The 19,395-nt window shown below is 44.7% G+C and overlaps 1 protein-coding gene across 1 annotated transcript in view; it reads right to left on the reverse strand.

Moving 5' to 3' along the window:
- LOC136462723 (uncharacterized) overlaps positions 1-19,020 on the reverse strand; it is a 44,673-nt gene extending 25,653 nt beyond the window's left edge. Inside the window, exons 1-2 of the mRNA XM_066461779.1 lie at positions 18,613-19,020; positions 518-526 (exon numbers count right to left, since the gene is read on the reverse strand). Of these exons, the coding sequence (XP_066317876.1) occupies positions 518-526; positions 18,613-19,020 (417 nt within the window). The remainder of the gene's footprint in view (positions 1-517; positions 527-18,612) is intronic.
- Between the last annotated feature and the right edge of the window lie 375 nt (positions 19,021-19,395).

Here is a 19,395-nt window from a genome sequence, read left to right on the forward strand (position 1 = left end):
CAAGTTTTCCCGATACATCACATAAGGCATAATATTAATCGCAGCCCCTCCGTCGATAAGTATCTTAGATACAGGCTTGCCCATCAACTCTGCCTTTCACAAACAAAGCCTTAAGATGCTGTCTCTCGTCATCGGTAGGTTTCTCAAAAACAGCTATCATTGGATCTAGTGTCAACTGAGCTACTTGATCAGAGAGAACAACTTCTTCCTCATTATCAGATAGTGCCAAAAACTCCATCGGCAACATGAATACCATATTAACATCTGCCGATGGACCCTTATTTTTGTGTTTTACCTGCCACTGCTGATGACCGGACCTCTCATTGGAGGGATTTTCCTCTCAGTATAAATCCTCCTGATGCTCACGTTGCATCCTCCTTTTCTATGTCTTTGTCAGACCCTCCGGGCACCATCGAGGAAACTTGGTTTTCCAAACCGGCTGATAATAGGTCCCAGTTGATTCTACACGACGTATATTAGGGTCCCTGTAGAATATTTCTTCATCGGAAACTCTTGCATTTGCCATCTCCTCAAGCTCCTCTTGATTCCTTGGAAAATATCCAGCACGTTTACCAAGCCTTTCATGTACACTAAGTCTGCCCCCTAGCTGATCATGCACTGATACTCTACCTCTGATCAGCTCATTGATAAATAAACCCTGATTGTCAGGTTGAAACCTCCTTTCTGACCAATTGACCCCATAATAACCATTGCACTCAGGGCAATTTTCAATAGTTGGCAATTTAATACCTTCTTCCCAGCAATGGATGAAAAACGGGCACCTCCAATGATCTTTATGCCGATACCATTCTTCCCGACGTCTCTCTTCTTGCTGTTGTCGATATCGGTCCTTACGCTGACGCCAACCCTCCTGCTGCCTTCGATGGGTAATCACAATGCCAGGTCGAGGAGGGTTTTTGGAACTACTGCATTCTCCCAGCAAACCCTTACTTTTTGCATCATCAGTAGTTATCCGATGTTGGGGATCCACTGATGCGTTTTTCTCAGCAGCCTCTGACGTCAATACCTTGGTCTTCCCTTTGGCCTCCAACATATTTGCTGGAAAAGAGTGTTGATCAATTTTCATCGGCTTCTGGGCCTTGGAAGTACTAAACTTAATTCTCCTAGATTCAATAGCCGATTGTAACTGTTGCCTGAACACCTTGCACTCATTTGTACTGTGTGAAGTTGCATTGCGCCATTTGTAGTACAAGATCTTCTTCAACTCTTCTGCCGATGGGATCACATGATTAGGTGACAGCTTAATTTGGCCCTCTTGAAGCAGAAGATCAAATATCTTGTTGGCCTTGGTGATATCAAAGGTAAACTTTTCTGGCTCTTTCTGACTAAAGGGACAAGATATCGGCTTTTTATTCTTAACCCACTCAGCTAAGCCGATAACTGGTTCTTCATCAGAATCAGAATCTCCTACTTCTTCAACAAATGATACTTTTTTACTCCAATTCTTTTTAGGTTCAAAAACCCTAGTATCTTGATCAGAGATCCTTTGCACAAGATGACTGAGGCTTTCAAACTCCTGAGAAGCATATCTGTCTTTAAGATGTGGCAATAACCCTTGAAAAGCCAGATCGGCAAGCTGCCGATCATCCAGCACCAGGCTGTAGCACTTATTTTTTACATCTCATAGCCTTTGCACAAAGCTTTCTACCGATTCATCATTACGCTGTCTCAATTTTACTAAATCGGTAAGCTTCTTTTCATGGATTTCAGCAAAGAAATACTTATGAAATTGTTTTTCTAGATCAACCCAAGTAATAATAGAATTTGGTGGTAATGAAATGAACCATGTAAATGCCAATCTAGACAAAGATGATGAAAATAATCGAACTCTTAATTCATCTCTGCTAGTTGCCTCTCCACATTGAATAATGAAGCGATTGACGTGTTCCATTGTTGATGTATCATCTTGCCTAGAGAATTTAGTGAAATCTGGTATCTTGTATCGATTTGGGAGAGGAATTAAATCATATGCAGGAGGGTATGGAGTCCGATAAGAATAAGTATTGACCTTGGGCTTTATCCCAAACTGATCCTTCATAATTTCTGCTATCTTATCGGCCCAAAAAGCATCAGCCTCCTGCTGACAAACTGGCTGAATTTCTACAGGAGGTGCCTGCTGATATCCCTCCACATATCTTTGTGGCCCACGATCTCCAGCAATCGGCATATTTGCCGTTACTTGTGGTCCATTAACCTGTTGGAAAGGATTCATCGGTTGAGCTGCCGATGCTTGATTCTGGAAACCAGCTTGCATATGACCTTGTTGAATCTCTGCAACCTACTGATTTTGCTGAACTGTATGTTGAACAGGTAACTGTCCTGACCAACCATTTTTAGAACTCATCGGTACAAAACTTACCGATGGCTGGTAATTTACTGACATTATTGGATAATTATAACCAGCTTGAGGCATGAACTGAACCCCAGTTTGACTCATAGCAGGGGCTTTCTACTGCATCGGCAGTAAGCTTGCCGATGGACTTGAATTGGGTGTTTGAACCAAAGGCATCTGGAAACCTCCTGGAGTTGGTTGCACAGTAGTTGCTGTGGCATATTGAGGCACTTGAGCCATCGGCGAAACAGCCGATGGTATAGGAGCTTTTCCTACTGCATCAAACACTTGAGGTAACCCAGGATTGAAAGCAGATGACTCCGGAGGCATACCATATCCCCACCAATTAGCAGGAATCTGGCTATTCTGAGACATAGGGCCTAACATAGCTGATGCCGATAGATCTGTATTAAGCTGAACTCGTCCTCCTGGTAGTACCAGATCTGATCGTATCGGTGTAGATTGAATATTAGGTAAGCCTGCCGATACTGGAGGAGAAGTAACTTCTGTACCCACAACGACCGAGGGAGCCGATGGAGTATTGACAGATACCAGCTTTGGTTGGTGATAGGCAGGCCCAACGTAATGCGATGACGCTTGTCCTTCTTTGAGAGTTCAAACCACAGCATTATGAACAGTATTGGACAGCACATTGGAATGATTAATCAAAGCATGATTTACTGCAGAATTAACCATCTCTTGAAGTTTACCAGGATTGGAGTCAAAGGTAACATACCGAGGCAACGGCAAATCTTGCTTCTAGATGACTTGTCCACTCTTGTTCAGGCTAAATAATTTCAGACAAAGCTGCCTGTATTCTTCTACAGCCTTTTCCATAGCCTGCCTCTACTCTTCCTTAAGATCTTCTTCTGATACCGCGATAATGTTCCCTGAATCGATCTCAGGATTGAACATATTGATCAGATTGATTTGTCCCACCGGGCGTGCCAAAAGATGTGTTGATGCAAAAGTGGATCTACAAACACAAAGGGCTAATACCCGAATCGATATCCAAAGCGTGCCAGTCGATTTGACCTATTAATCAACAAGGATGAAGATACGAGCACTTTGGTCCTGACAACAGCGATACGCCCGGAAGTCACGGCCAAGAGGTACTCACGCGGAACTCGAGAATCGCCGAAAGTCGCACTGAAGCGATGCAACTCGCCGAATCAATGAGAACTCGTAAAAAAGGAAAAATATGCAAATTGACAAAGTCGCCGAAAAGTAAGTAGATGCAAATAGGAGTAAAAATTGGTTTTGATATTGATTGATATCTTTTTACATTGCCCTTCAATCTATATTTATACCCTGATCTAAAGAGACATAACCAAATACGACTAGGACACCAAGTCCATATCTAAGGAACACGTGACTCTTACATGAATCATACTCTAACAAATATAGAAAAGGAAATCAACTCCTATCTATTTCTCTGTCCGCCTCAATTACGATGGAATTCTCACCGACCTCCTTTCCATCGGCATACTTCCTATTTCATCGGCAGTAGTTTTCAAGCCTTCCTTCATCGGCATCGACAATAACATCTCCAACCTTATCGGCAACGCCCGAGTCTAAATCAACCTTTCCATTGATCACCACCATTCATCGGCAACCATCTTTACAAGCTGATTTTCATCGACTGACAGCGTATACAGTAACTTTCCTCCTGCCAATTAGCCCACTCTGATCACTTTGACACGTGCAAAAAACGGTGTCAACAGATCCATATGAATAATGTTCCAACAATTACCCTAAGTGTAGTTAAGGTGTATTAGACCATAATCAACCACTTTACACAAATGCTATACCCATGTCAAATGATCACATGTGATGAAACAACAAAACAAGCAATTCACCCAAATGTTGCAATTCAATGTTTCACATGTTTCATGACTTTGTTGTTATTTTATACTTGTCATATTACTACCATGTTGCCATGTTTCAAGGTATGAGAAATTCATGTTGCATTCACATGTTGCACTACTACCATTCATAAGCAATCAAGTATGAAACAAATAGAATTTGTGAATGTTGCATATGTATGTTTCAGTGACAATGGCATGATAACATAGATGATGCATATGTTTATGAAATGACATGCAATTTCATGGAAGCCAAACACCTAGGGTGTTATAGCCCTCCCCCCTTAGAAAAAATCTCATCCCAAGATTTGGAAAGCGTACCATTTAGTATAGAAAGTTGGATGATTTTCCTTTAAATAATCTTCCCGCTCTCATGTTGCATCCCGATCACTATGATTACTCCAAACTACCTTATATAACTTAACTACTCGCCTATGAGTCACTCTTTCTTGAGTATCCAGAACTTGCATGGGCTTCTCCTCATAAGAAAGATCAGATTTCAAGTTGATTTTCCTTGTTACTATTCTTTCCTCAGGAATACGAAGACACTTCTTCAGCTGGGATACATGGAATACCGAGAATATAGCTCCTATTTCACATGGTAGATCGAGTTTATAGGCTACTCTTCCACTTTTCTTGATAATGCGGTAAGGTCCAACATATCGAGGCTCAAGCTTCCTTTTGATTCCAAAACATTTTACTCCTTTCATAGGGGATACCTTAAGATAAACATGGTCACCTACTTCAAACTCAATAGGTTTTCTTCTCTTGTTAGCATAGCTCTTTTGTCTAGCCTGAGCGGCAGTCATATTCTTCTGTATAGTTCAGACTTGCTCTTCGTCTTCTTTTACAAAATCAATACCATAGAATCTTCTTTCTCCGGGTTCCACCTAGTTCAAAGGAGTTCTATACTTGTGGCCATAAAGAGCTTCAAAAGGAGCCATTTTGATACTCTCTTGATAACTGTTGTTATAAGAGAATTCAGTGAGAGGCAACCAGTCCTCCCAAGTGCCTTTACAAGAGATAAGACAAGCTCTAAGCATGTCTTCAAGAATTTGATTAACACGCTTAGTCTATCCTGATGTTTGCAGATGATAGGCAGAACTGCGGATTAGATGAGTGCCAAGATTCTGATGTAAGCACTCCCAAAAGCGAGCTGTGAATTGTGGTCCTCTATCTAAAACAATGGATTTGGGTACACCATGGAGACGTACCACTTGTTGAAAATAAATTTCAGCATAATTGTGAGGGTGATAGGTAGACTTGACCGGAATAAAGTGAGCGGATTTGGTTAGACGATCTACGATAACCCAGATGGAATCACAACCCTTTTTGGTAGTGGGTAATCCAACAATGAAATCCATAACAATTTCTTCCCACTTCCAGCCAGGAATAGAGAGTGGCTGCAATAATCCGGGCCTCATGTGAATAGCCTTGACTCTGCAACAGTTATCGCACCTTGCCACGTAGGGTGCGATTTCTTTCTTCATCTTGATCCACCAATAATACAGCTTGAGATCTTGATACATTTTACTGCTACCAGGATGGATGGACAATTTAGAAGAATGGGCTTCAGCCATAATTTGATTTCTAAGTTCTTTGTCTTTGGGTACTACAAGCCTATCATTAAACTAGAGAATTCCTTTGTCATCGACCCTAAAGTGCTTGGTCTCTTGCTCTTTCATCTTCTACTTGATATGAAACACACCCACATCAGTCTTCTAGAGTTCGATAATTCAACTTCTAAGAGAGCAATCCACAGTGATATTGTGGAGTACTACCGGATGAAGAAGGTGTGCCAGATGAAAGTCTTCACTTACTAAGGAATTGCAATGGGCCTTTCTGCTTAAGGCATCAGCAACCACATTTGCCTTACCAGGATGGTAGTGCACTTGAAGGTTGTAGTCTTTGATTAATTCTAACCATCGCCGTTGACACATGTTCAACTCGGGTTGAGTAAAGATGTACTTGAGACTTTTATGGTCCGTATAGATGTTGCACACATTACCAAGCAAGTAATGTCTCCAAATCTTCAGGGCATGAACAACTGCAGCTAGCTCTAAGTCATGGGTAGGATAATTGACTTCATGTTTTTGAAGCTAGCGTGAAGCATAAGCAATGACTCGGCCCTCCTACATAAGAACACACCCCAAACTGGTGCCACATGCATCATAGTAGACATCAAAAGGCTTCTCGATGTCAGGTTGTGCCAATACAGGAGCAGAGGTTAGTAAGGTCCACAAAGTGTGGAAAGCCTCTTCATACTTCGAAGTCCACACAAACTTCTCATCCTTTTAAAGTAGTCGAGTCATGGGCTTGGCGATTTTTGAGAAATCTAGGATAAATCGACGATAATAGCCAGCCAAACCTAGGAAACTTCAGACTTCTATGACCGTAGTAGGTGCCTTCCATTCTAGGACTTCTTGCACCTTAGTAGGGTCAATCAAAATTCCATTTCCAGATAACACATGACCCAGAAAAGGTATCTTGTTCAACTAGAATTCGCACTTACTGAACTTAGCATAAAGCTAGTTGTCATGTAACCGAGTTAAAACAATTCTCAGATGTTCAGCATGCTCTTCTTCATTCTAAGAATATACAAGGATATCATCAATGAACACGATGACAAACTTGTCCAATTTCGGCATGAATACTGAATTCATCAGGTACATAAAGTATGCTAGAGCATTTGTCAACCCAAAGGACATGACAAGGTATTCGAACAAGCCATAACGAGTAGAGAAAGATGTCTTAGGTATATCTTCAGGACGAATTTTGATCTGATGGTAGCCAGACCTCAAATCGATCTTGGAGAATGCCTTAGCTTTGGAGAACTGATCAAACAGAATATCGATGTGAAGAAGAGGGTATTTGTTCTTGATAGTAACAGCATTGAGGGGGCGATAATCAATGCACATGCGCAGAGACTCATCCTTCTTCTTCACAAAGATAGCCAGACAACCCCAAGGAGAAGAACTAGGCCGAATCAAACCTTTCTTTAGTAACTCATTCAACTGACTCTTTAGCTCAGCCAACTCATTGGGCGGCATTCTATAGGGCCTTCGAGAAATAGGAGCCATACCTGGAATGAGTTCTATCTTGAATTCTACATCACGGTCCAGAGGTAATCCAGGCAAGTCATTAGGGAAGACATTTGGAAACTCACAGACAACCGGTATATCTTCAATGGCTTTGGCTAGGGTAGCATTGGCTGTATTGTGGATAGCGATATCATGAGGTAACTACACTAGAAAACCCTTCTTATCCACAGGATCTCTCAACATTACCACACGGGTTGATGTATCGATCAACACTCCATTCCCGCTCATCCACTTCATCCCTAGGATTACATCGATTCCTACCCCTGGTAGAACTACAAGATCCGTAAGGAACTCTCGATCCCCAATCTCAATCTTTATATCTTTAACTACTTGGTTAGTCAAGATATTATTTCCAGCAGCACTAATACAATAACCACCCTTGATAATTGTAATCACATTCATCTTATGCATAGATGCAAAAGTAGAACTCACAAAGGAATGTGAAGCACCCAAATAAAAGAGCACAACTATAGGGTGATCATTAACAAGGAACTTACCAGTGGTGACCACTTCACCAGTAGGAATTTCCTCCACAGTAGTGTAGTGAACACGCCCCTAACGGACATTTCCCTAAGCATTCTGCTTGGAAGGATAGGGACACTTATTAGCCTAGTGACCAGGCTAGTTACAGTTCTAGCATGGCCTGTTAGCTGGTGGGACATTAGAGCTGCCCTGCCTAGAGGTATTCTTTAGCAAGGAAATTGTGTACCCCTTGCGGAAACCAGTTTTAGCTTGATTCTTCTTCTGAGGTGGGCGGTACCGGACATTAGCATTGGGTGGATGATACTGGGTTTTGGATACCACTAGTGCTTTAGACTAAGAAGCACCTGCCTCAAAGTTTCTTTTAGGGTCTTGGAAGTAGCATATATCTTATCATTATTCTCCTAAGTCAGGGTGTCACTGATAAACTCATTGAAGGTGACACACTTGCTGTTGCCTATAGACTTCATCAGTTTAGGGGAAAGTCCCCTCTTGAAACTAGCTATTCTTTTGGCGTCAGTATCAATGAACTCGGGAGCATACCTTGCCAGGTTGTTGAATGCCTAGAGGTATTCATTAAGACTCTTGTTGCCTTGGGTTAGCTTCATAAACTCAGTATGCTTAATGGCCATGAGACCAGGAGGGATAAAGTGTCCCCTGAAAGCTACCTAGAACTGGTCCCAAACTATCTTGACATTTGTAGGGAAGGTGGTCCTGTGATGGGTCCACCAGATGCCTGCAGGGCCTTGGAGCTAGTGTCCTGCATACGAAGCCTTCATACCTTCTGTCAATCGGAGCAATCCAAACCTTTGCTCTATCGTGCTCAACAATTCATCAGCTTGTAATGGTTCTTCTGCCTCTCTAAAGATAGGAGGCTTTGTGTCCATGAAGTCCATAAAGCTGCTGTACAGGTTCGGCTCGGGTCCTTGGCGGACATGTCGATCCTCGCGGTTAGCCATATGGCGCATAGCCTCAGCTAGCATGCGCTGACTTTCAATGACTATCTGCATTAGCTCAGCTGGTGTGGGCGGTGGAGGAGGTGGTTGTTTCTCATCTCCCATGCTACGACCATGACGAAGGTTATAAGCCATCTACAAAATGTATAGCCAATGAGCACTGACGATGTGGAAATTTTTGTAGATGAATTGTATAATTATGCCAAACTGAGTCCATTGGAGAGAATGCATTTATATAATCAACAGAGGCACAATCATTCATCACATTCACACAACTCATCAAGCGCATCAATTGACACATAAATGCGATGAACTTAACCAACAACAAGATCTATAGACCGCAAAGACGGAATTTAACAAAGGCTCACATACATGGAGCACAACACGTTTGATAGGTTACATCCAAGCCATAGAGGTACCAAACTTACATCAAAGATAACTTAAGGTTCGATATTACATCCTAACGATTAACTTATTACAAAGCTACTCGTTCATGCATGAGGATCAACAAAAGACTAGCTCTAGCGCATTAGCTAAGTAGTAAGCTAAACTACGCATCATCCTCGGAGTCAGTGTCGAAGATCTCTCCTCCATCTTCATCACTAGCAGGCTCTAACTCCTCATCTTCCTCCTCTTCAGGTGGAACGTCCTCAGGTCCATTGACCTCAATGCCATCATCACCTTCAGCCATGATGACACCAGAGCCCATCTCATCCTCATCATCAGGGGGCAAGAGAGGGTGAAGTTGATTATGTAACAGGTGAACCTCCTCATGGAGATAGTCATTGTACTCTTTGGCAACTGCCAACTGCTGCTCTAGCTCCACTTGTTGCGCTCTCAACACATTCTCCTCATGCCAGGCTTCATTCTGTTGGTTTAGCACATGAATCAACATACGTTCACAGTTGCGGTGAGCAACTGTCAACCTCTGAACCTCCAGGGTCTCTTGATCCTGTTCCTGTGTTACTTGCTCCAAACGGTGCTGAGCCGCATTCCTCTCAGCAGTCACCCGGGCTAGCTCTGCCCTCAGCCTTTCCGCCTCAGTAGGCTTAGGACGGGGCTCACGAGGAGCTAACCGATGATGAGGCACCCTGCCTCCAGTGGACTTGCAAGCAGTGAGTTTCATGCGCGCCATCTGTAGCAAAAAGTTGCAATGTAAGGGGAGAATCATTTAAGGGATGCAAAATTTAATTAGTCGAAACCATCAATTTTTAAAGGAGGGAGTAATGCAAAAATGCTATGCATGCATGATCCATACATCCTCACAAACCTAGAAAAATTTAAAGGCTAGCAAAATATACGGTGGCATACATACGTTCTCTCATATACGATAGCTAGTCGATCTACAATGATACGTTGTTAGTGTACCTGCAGCAAATTTCATTTCAGCCCAATAATTTCCCAAAAGGCATGTAAAGTAAGCAGTAAACTAAATACTTTCATACATACATCCCCCGATGTATATACTCTAGTATCACAGCTACCTGACAGAGATACCCACACTTAAGTACTCTCATAGATAAATGATCGAACATGTAAGTATGCGAGCAACCACAACTACTCTCCCCTAGACCGACAGTTGGACGGTCATGCTCTCACAACTCCCACTTACCAGAGCGTAGAGGTATTTTGATCCATACATTACCACCCAAGCGGATGGCATCCATACAATAGCACGCCGTATGGATGACGAAACAGAAACAAGCAGGAACCCCCCAAGTTAGTACTTTAATAAGCCACCTAAGAGTCCTTATTTGGGCATAAGGGATATGACCACTAGCAATACTTAGTATTTAATTTAGGATTTTCACAAATACTTTTGTTTTAAATACACAAATGACATGTTTAGTGTCGAATCTTGCTCTGATGCTAGCTGTAACAGAATCGACCAAATCATAAGAACGTAAGTACAAAAACAATCACCGAAGCGATCAAATTCCTGTACTTAAGCTCCCATAATCCCGGTAGTCCGGAAATCACGAAGGATTTCAACCAACTCTTGACATACAAACCAAGACCGTAGTGATTCAACACAATACATCATTTGTTACAACATTTCATAAGTAGCATTCGGATTACATCCATCAGAGTTCGAATAAAAATATTACAAACCAAGTTCAAATTTGCGGAAGCAACATAGTTTAGTACATAACTTCATAGTTTCAAATACATTACCAGATCTGAGTTATGTCCCACAAAAGCATCATCAGGTACGAGAACTAGTAGAGACCGCACCCAATGGTCTAGTCTTCATCCCCAGCCGGGAGAAGACAATACTTGCAGCAACCAAAGTAGAACTGGTCATCTGCAACAAGTGGGAGATAAACCCTGAGTACGAGAAGGTACTCAGCTAGACTTACCCGTCAAAACCAAAAATAAAAGACACCAAGGGTCATGCGAGGCTTATGAGGTGGGCTAGCTTGACACAGTTGCATAAAAGAGCTTATGATTATAGTAACCAATTTAAACTTAGCATCAAGCTTATCATCATTTACCTATCCACTAGATTAGCACCTATACTAGAGCACTCACTTATTAGAAGCAAACAATATTAACCATAGCAGGTATAATAAGGCTATCATCATCATATCATCATTTTCGAACCATTAGGTTATTTAGTGTATCTACTTTGGAGATAAGCCCGTCAAGTTCTTACTAACCGGGAGAGACGGCGACTTGAATCAAATTACGACTCAGTTGAGGGGGTATTCCTAACTCTCACCCTAGCATACTTTGCAAGGGTAGCCGTGGGTCACCTTTGGGACAACTCAGGAACAAAATTTGCGGGTTCGATCAGTGCCAGCACTCTCAGGGATTACCCTTCTGCCAGGACGATAAGGACTTTTAAATCACCTGCCCTTGGACTCACGCCTACAGCTCCCTTCCGAGGCGTACTTTATACTTATCGACTCCCGACCTGAGGTGAGCTACTCGGCTTTATGGTCGGTCTCCAGACTCGGCCAACTAAGAGAGAGGCATGCATTCAACATGAACAGGAAAGGCTCTAAGATTCAGTCCTTAAGCGACATAGACGGAGACACTACAAACCGGCAAGCCTTCGCCCGGTCTTCAATTCAAATTAAGCCAGGTTTTTTTCCACGATAGCAAATATAGCCAACCGTGCCATATGTATATTCCTATATCTCGCAGGTGATAGGAAATCACCCGACTTCTACCGCGTTTAAGCAGGGCTAAGCACTACATGAACCTGAGCTACATAGGGTTCAGGGTATCAATATCTGGACAAGGATTGGATAACCAATGCAGCAAGTGTTTGCATCCAACACCTAAACTTAATGCAACAATATATATATGTAACAATAATACTTTAACTGCATTTTGGAAATTAGGAGGCTTAATATGCTCCGAGGCTTGCCTTTCACAAAGTTGCACGGACGGTGATCCAGGCACTCAATGGCGACCTCGTCTGGCACTTCTCCTGAAGGCTGCACCTCCTGAACCTCCGATGTTGGCTGTTGCTGCTCACTCGGTTCCTCGAATTCCAGCAGGGTCACTCCTTCCGGTACACCTATTGCATGCCGATGCACAAGATAAATATCATGGATGCATAAGGAGTGACATGATGCTCATAATGAGTGAATCACAGTAAGTGTTTAACGAAAACCTCACTGGACACTCGTTTTCCGATTAAGAATAGCTCTATTCAAATCACTTTAAAATGTGCATCTAACTTAACTTGAAGAATGAGATCAACTTACCTAACTTGTATAACCTAAGATAAAGATGCTCATCTTTAGTTAAAGGCCTAACACCTAGGAACATTACCACAAACTTAGAAATAGTAAAGGCATCCTTAAAACAATAGTTAAAGTTTCATATGCACATGGGTAGTTCCTTAATTCAATCATAACCAGAGTTCTATAAATTCAAATGACTTGCAAGAGGACATTCTGGAAAGCTTATGAAATTCTCTACAAATCATTTGTAAACATCAAAGCATGATTCTTACGTTAACCAAATCGAATTTAAGTAAACCTAGAATCTATCCAGAAATGACAGGGTTACTAAATTAAATATTTAGTGATGATGCAAAAGCATAATTGGACCAAACCAAGTTTACCAACTTGTTGTGCATACCAGAGGAATATTAGAAAGTATAGTGCCAACTTCTAAATAAATTATTTGATATCCTTTTCTAATTTATTTAGTTAATTAGGTGATTAAAGCAATATATAGTAAAACTATTCAGAAAAATCTACAAAAATTATAGTAGCTATCTCATGCTTCACATAGACTACCATAAAAATTTCAAAGCCATTGCGCAAGCAAAACTTGTTGTATCCAAAATAATAGGTGGCATGTCTATTTTTAGCATAATTAGGAAACCCTATTGAAAAGTGTCAAGCAACAGATTTCTCATTTTTCCTAGTATCATTCTAGCATAAGAATAGCACTCACCAAATTTTACTCTTACTAGATCTATAGAAAAATTATGAAAATTCACACAAGATCCATACATGCAAAAAAGAGAATTTTCTATCTCCTACATACAGTGTCCAAAATATATGAAAATTTAACTACAAGCTATTCATGATATGAGCAGTACACCATAAAAATTTCATGCCATTTGGAGCTACATAGAAAAAGATATAATTACCCCTATTTCTTTCATGATTAAAAGAGATAATTAGTAACTCCATTTTTCATAACAGAACATAGCATACATTATATTTTTAATAAAAACTAGACATTATCATGAACTCAACAAAATTGGAACCACATCATTTGAATCTACCAACTACGAGATACATATTTTTGAATCTATACACCAATCTATGAAAAGAATAAAACAAAACAATTTGAAACCCTAATGAACTACTGCTGGGCCGGCCCGAACAGACCCGATGGCCCACGACGCATGCGCTGGCATGGCCTAGACACGGCGCAGCCTAGGCTGGCTCCCACCTCCGCTTCAGCGGCTGACAAATGGGGCCCGCCCGACAGAGAGACAGGCAGGGGAAGGGACGAAGATGATGGCATAGCTCGTCGCCGGTGACAGCTCCGGCGAGTCCAGCGGTGCTACGGCGTTCGCCTCAGCCAGGCGCATCTAACGGTACCATCAATTGAAGCTATTGCTGCAGCTAAAGGCAATGGCGATGGCCATGGCAGCGCACGGCCACAGCATGGTCGGCTCCAACGAGACGATGGTGCCACTGCCCTAGTTGGTGACCCTACGAGCTTCAGCGTCACTCACAGCAGCTAGCGCAAACAGCTTCGACGAGTCTAGTGGTGCTACGGCATTCGCCTCAGCCAGGCGCATCTAATAGTGCCATCAATTGAAGCTATTGTTGCGGCTAAAGGCAATGGCGACGGCCATGGCGGTGCACGGCCACGGCATGGCCGGCTCCGATGAGACGACGGCGTCACTGCCCTAGTGGGTGACCCTACGAGCTTCAACATCACTCACAGCAGCTAGCGCAAGGGAGAGAAAGGATGGTAAGGGGCTCGAGTGGCACTACCACATGCAAGCTCGGCCGGCGGCGGTCATGGCGACCCGGTGGAGCCGCGCTCACAAGGAGGTCTACCTGAGGCAAAAAAAATGGAATGACGGTGGGGTCGCAAACGTGGAGAAGCTCACGGTGGGGCTGTGGCTTGGATGAATCAGACCAAGGCGCTCGGTTGAGGTGGATTTTTGGCTCGACGGCTATCATGGCATCCCGGTCGCCGTGCTCTCGTGGAGGAAAAAGATGGCAGGGCGAAATTGTGAGTGAACGAGCGAGTGGCGAGACGCTGGCCTTCCTCTAGAGCTCGAACATGCAACGTGGAGACGTCGACAGAGCATGCGCACCACACAGTGATCAGCTCCTATGCCGGTCGGCCACGGTGAGCTCTGTCCGTTTTCTAAAAATTACGATTCAGTGTTTAAAGACGACGACTGACAGGCGAACTTAGTAGTGATGGATCTCTTAAACCGTGATGATTTAGTGGAATTAATGTATACAAAAGTTGTAGAGCTATGATAGGGCTACAACTTTGATTTAGACATCTATAGCTAATTCACCCTATATCCTGAGTTGTATCAAGCCAAAGTTGGCTCGATCCAACTGAAATGGCATCAATGACTTAGACAAATTTTTCAGTGAGAACTCACAGGGAAAAATGACTTGTGGCCCTTGTTTGAACATGTTCCACACATTTTCATGAGTTGATCATAAAACAACTTTTGTTCCTTGATAAATTAGATACAACTTTGGTAAAAAGTGCACAGCCATGCAAGGTCTCTAAGTTAGTCTTTTGAACCAGTCAAACAGTGGCACTCTAAGGGTCAATTCAAGTCAAACCTCCACTTGAGGGCATTTTTGTCATTTTGATCCATATGAACAATGTTCCAACAATTACCCTAAGTGTAGTTAAGGTGTATTAGACCATAATCAACCACTTTACACAAATGCTATACCCATGTCAAATGATCACATGTGATGAAACAACAAAACAAGCAATTCACCTAAATGTTGCAATTCAATGTTTCACATGTTTCATGACTTTGTTGTTATTTTATACTTGTCATATTACTACCATGTTGCCATGTTTCAAGGTATGAGAAATTCATGTTGCATTCACATGTTGCACTACTACCATTCATAAGCAATCAAGTATGAAACAAACAGAATTTGCGAATGTTACATATGTATGTTTCAGTGACAATGGCATGATGACATAGATGATGCATATGTTTATGAAATGACATGCAATTTTGTGGAAGCCAAACACCTAAGGTGTTACAAAGAAGGCTAATCCCTACCTGCGCAACAATGAACACAAGCAAGAACAAGAAAGAAAACAACCAAATTGCAGATGAATGATTAATCTCATGAGTTGGGGTCTCACAAACCGATGAACGGCAAAACTGTTCTTGACAGAATAATCTAAGCAAAACCCAAAACCTAATGACAGCAGCGGCATATGATTATAAAGGTCTTAGAGTCATCGCCTACCCTAGACAGGCCCCCTAATGGGCGCAAACACAATACATGGTCCAACGAACCAAAAGAAGGTGTCGCGGCACCCTGGCAGATTCTGGATACTAACTTGTTTTGACGATTCCTATTGATTCCGAAGAGTTTTTGACATGAAACAACTTGAATTGGCTTCCTTATCAAATTAGCTTTCCATCCATATGTGGATCATCAAAAACAGAGTCCAGATGCGTCCTGGGTGACCAGTTTAAGGCAGACTGGTCCTGTAGGCCGAGGTAGACTCGAACTTGAGTTGCTTTGGGCCTCCACCTCGGGGACTCGAACCAAATTAGCCTCGGGCCTCCTTCTTTACTTGGACACCATTGCTTGCCTCCTTCCCCTCCATCCCATGTGCCAAACATGGTCATATGCATGGGTGTCATGTCCTCATCACAGGGGGTCAGTGTGGAGCGAGCGCCGGGTCAGGCCATGGTGTAGCTACGGCCTCCTGTTCCACACCTGACGACTGTCATGGTGAGCGGATGGAGCGATTTGTCTAGTGCATCCCCGCTCCCTTGGTGGGGAGATAGGCCGCGAGTCGGTGTCGCAACACGGAGCTCTCCGCCTATTGAACGGCGGTGGTTTCCACCAGCGCCCGGAGGTTCCGGTGGACCGCCTGCTCTAGGGGTTGACAGGCTCTGGAAGGCCGCGCCGGAGCATCGCCACAGTGACGATGTTCTGGCCTGCTCGAGCAAACTTTGGGGGATCGTTCCCCCTGTCCATGATATTGCGCTAGACCTGACGGGCGCGACCGTGGGCGCCGCTCGCCGGGTTATGCACGCGTGGCACAGCGTGCTACACCAAGCGCACCGATGCAGGTGGTGGCTGGTTCTGCCGCCTTTGTCATAACTCCTTGCCGTGCTCCTGTGCACACGTAAGGGCCTATGCGCGAGGGTCTGGAGGGGTGTGTTTCTGTAGAGACTCCGCTAACACCAGCGGCTGTCCTAGAGCATCCGCCATAGCGCACTCCTAGGACAGAGGGTGGCTAAGTGCCATGACGTCGCCGATGCTGGAGTCATCGCTCTCAACCTCGTCATCCATGAGGTCATGGAAAGAGGTAGGAGCATAGCTCGCCATCCCCACGAATTTGGATGTGAGAGGGGGCGGCGCCAGGATCCTTTAGAGCCCTATGCGTATGCATCCACGGGGGATGCGAGGCTGTAGGGGAACCGATTACATAACGGTCGTGGTGAGGACAACGGGGTCCCTCCAGGGAGTCGACGGAAAATATGTAATAGTGAGTAAAGAAAAATATGTACGTTACTCATAGCGGGGTTTGAGCCTAGCATAGGCTCGGAGCGAAGCACAGGCGCCTCATCGTTGAGGTCGCCTCATCGTTGAGGTCACCGGGTGTTCTAGAGCCGACGAAGGATGCTCCTCCGATGGGTGCTAGGACAAGTGCCTCCTCGCAGAGGTGAAGCACGCCAAGCCAGTCGGCGACGAAGTCCAGACTTCCAAAGAGAAAGGCCTGAGATGGCTCGAAGATGGGAGAAACCCACATCCCAACAGGTGGGAGCACAGAAAACTCCAGCGAGCCAAAGCGAGTCATATCGCTTGAGTCCGCCATGCCAAAGATGGCGGAAAGGTGGGCCATCCGATGACCAAAGGCTTGAACGTACGACATGATCCCCACGGACGGCGCCAACTGTCGGTGCGAAAAGTGACCAACTAGTAAATATTTGTCGTTTTGCCATACGTTGTGATTGGATGTGGCCTAGCACTCAATGACACAGGGTTTATACTAGTTTAGGCAACGTGCCCTATGTCCAGTTTGAGTCGGTCGGTGACTTTATTTCTGAGCCAAGATGCTTGAAGTATGTTGTGGGGTTAAAACGAGAGGGGGTAAGATAGGGGGTAGCAGAGGTCCGGAGTGCGCTAATTACTAGAACGTATGCTCTGTGTAGCTTTAGAATGTCTAAAGCTAGCAGAGAGTGAATCGGAATGATCCGTGTGTTGTCTGTTGTTCGTTGGATCAATCCTCCTCTTGGAGAGAGCGCATCCCCTTTTATAGATGAAGGGGATGGCTTTACAAGAGAGAGAGAGAGAGTGAGAGAAAGAGTGTGTGTGCTACCTAGTCTTGTTGCCCACGACGTCAGATACAAGGTGGTTTGTCGGCGCCCACAATACTGTTGACGCCCAGATGTATGTGGTAGGCTACATCGTGTTCTTTTGGTATGGCCAATGTCGGCGCCTACCATACTTGTAGGGCAAATGTCGACGCCTATAACACTGTTTGTGTTCGGTCACGCCTGGAAGGTTGTGGAGCACCCTTCTAACATGACCTGACAGTACTGTTCTGCAAGTGTGCAGGGTATGGTCCTTGGTATTGTGGTTTAACTTTAGCGCCCTACCTTACTTGCTCCGCCTGATTCTTTGGGTCCTTACCGAGCGGACGTCCCTGTTCGATCGTTTCCCAGTCGGCTCCGACCATGACGGTCATAGAAGAGCTGTAAGCAAAGGTTTGGTGTACTCCCGGTCAGAGAAGCAAGTCGAAGTCAGAAGCGAGCATCATCCCTCCTTGGCTAGGCCTTTTGGTCGGAGAAGTGGGTCGGAGTCAAAAGCGAGCGTCGCCCTCCCTAGCCAGGCCTTCTGGTCGGAGAAGCGGGCCGGAGTCATAAGTGAGCACCGTCCCTTCTTGGCCAGGCCTTCCGATCGGAGAAGCGGGTCGGAGTCAAAAGCGAGCACCATCCCTTCTTGGCTAGGCCTTCCGGTCGGAGACTGGATCGCTCTTTCGGCCTGTCATTAGGCACTTGGGCCGGCCCAGGAGTTGTGCGTTGTTTGCAACATTGTCTGCTGGGCCGAGCTTTTGCTAGGAAGCAGGCCCATTAAAGACCCCAGGTTTATGAACCCGACAGGAGCCTTCCCCGCAGAGCTAGGAACGCTAGGTGCCGCAGTAGAAATGATTGCCATGGGGACTCTGATGACGGCGTCGTGAGCCATGGTTCTGTTGTCGTCCTCGCCTTGCTTCTCGCTGCCGATCGTGGGGACGTCATGCGCCTTCCCCGTAGAGCTCAAAACGCCAGGGTCGGCAGTAGAGCTGAACTCCATGGGGGTTCCGACCACAGCGTCGTGAGTCGCGGTGCCGCTGTCTAGCCCCGCGTAGCTCGCGGCAGAGGCCTCGACGGCGACGTGGTTGTGGCCGCCACACAGTTCTTGGACGAGCGCGGCGATCCTCTCGCCTTGCTCGGTGGGGAGTCGATCCACCACACGACGAGGCGCCCTGCCTGTCCCGCTCGCACCACCTCCCGGCGAAGTCATGCCCTGGTTGGCGAGATCGTCGTCCGCCATGGTTCTGGTTAGGGGTAAATTGGAAGAATCACAGGGGGTTTGGGGGTAAGGGGGACGATTTAAATTTGCCGAAACAAGAAAGGGTCGGGGATTTTATTTCCCCCTCGCTGTTGTTGCTGACTAAATAACCGTCGCCGTATAGCCGTAGTTCAACTTATATAAGCCAGTTGGCCGTTGCGAAACCCCCCCCCCCCCCCGGCTCTCTTTCTCAACCCCCAACGAAATTCAAAATTCTGAGTAAAAAAATGGAGATCCCTTCCATGTTTTTTTGCTGTTTTCATTTCTATTTCTCTTTGGCAACCGTTGAGAACTGCTAGATCTTTATCGTGTGGCAAGGCTAGCAGGTTGTCTTTGACCTCACTCAATCCATCCCAA

The sequence above is a fragment of the Miscanthus floridulus genome, chromosome 7 (genome assembly GCF_019320115.1).
Source record: "Miscanthus floridulus cultivar M001 chromosome 7, ASM1932011v1, whole genome shotgun sequence".
Taxonomy (NCBI): domain Eukaryota; kingdom Viridiplantae; phylum Streptophyta; class Magnoliopsida; order Poales; family Poaceae; genus Miscanthus; species Miscanthus floridulus.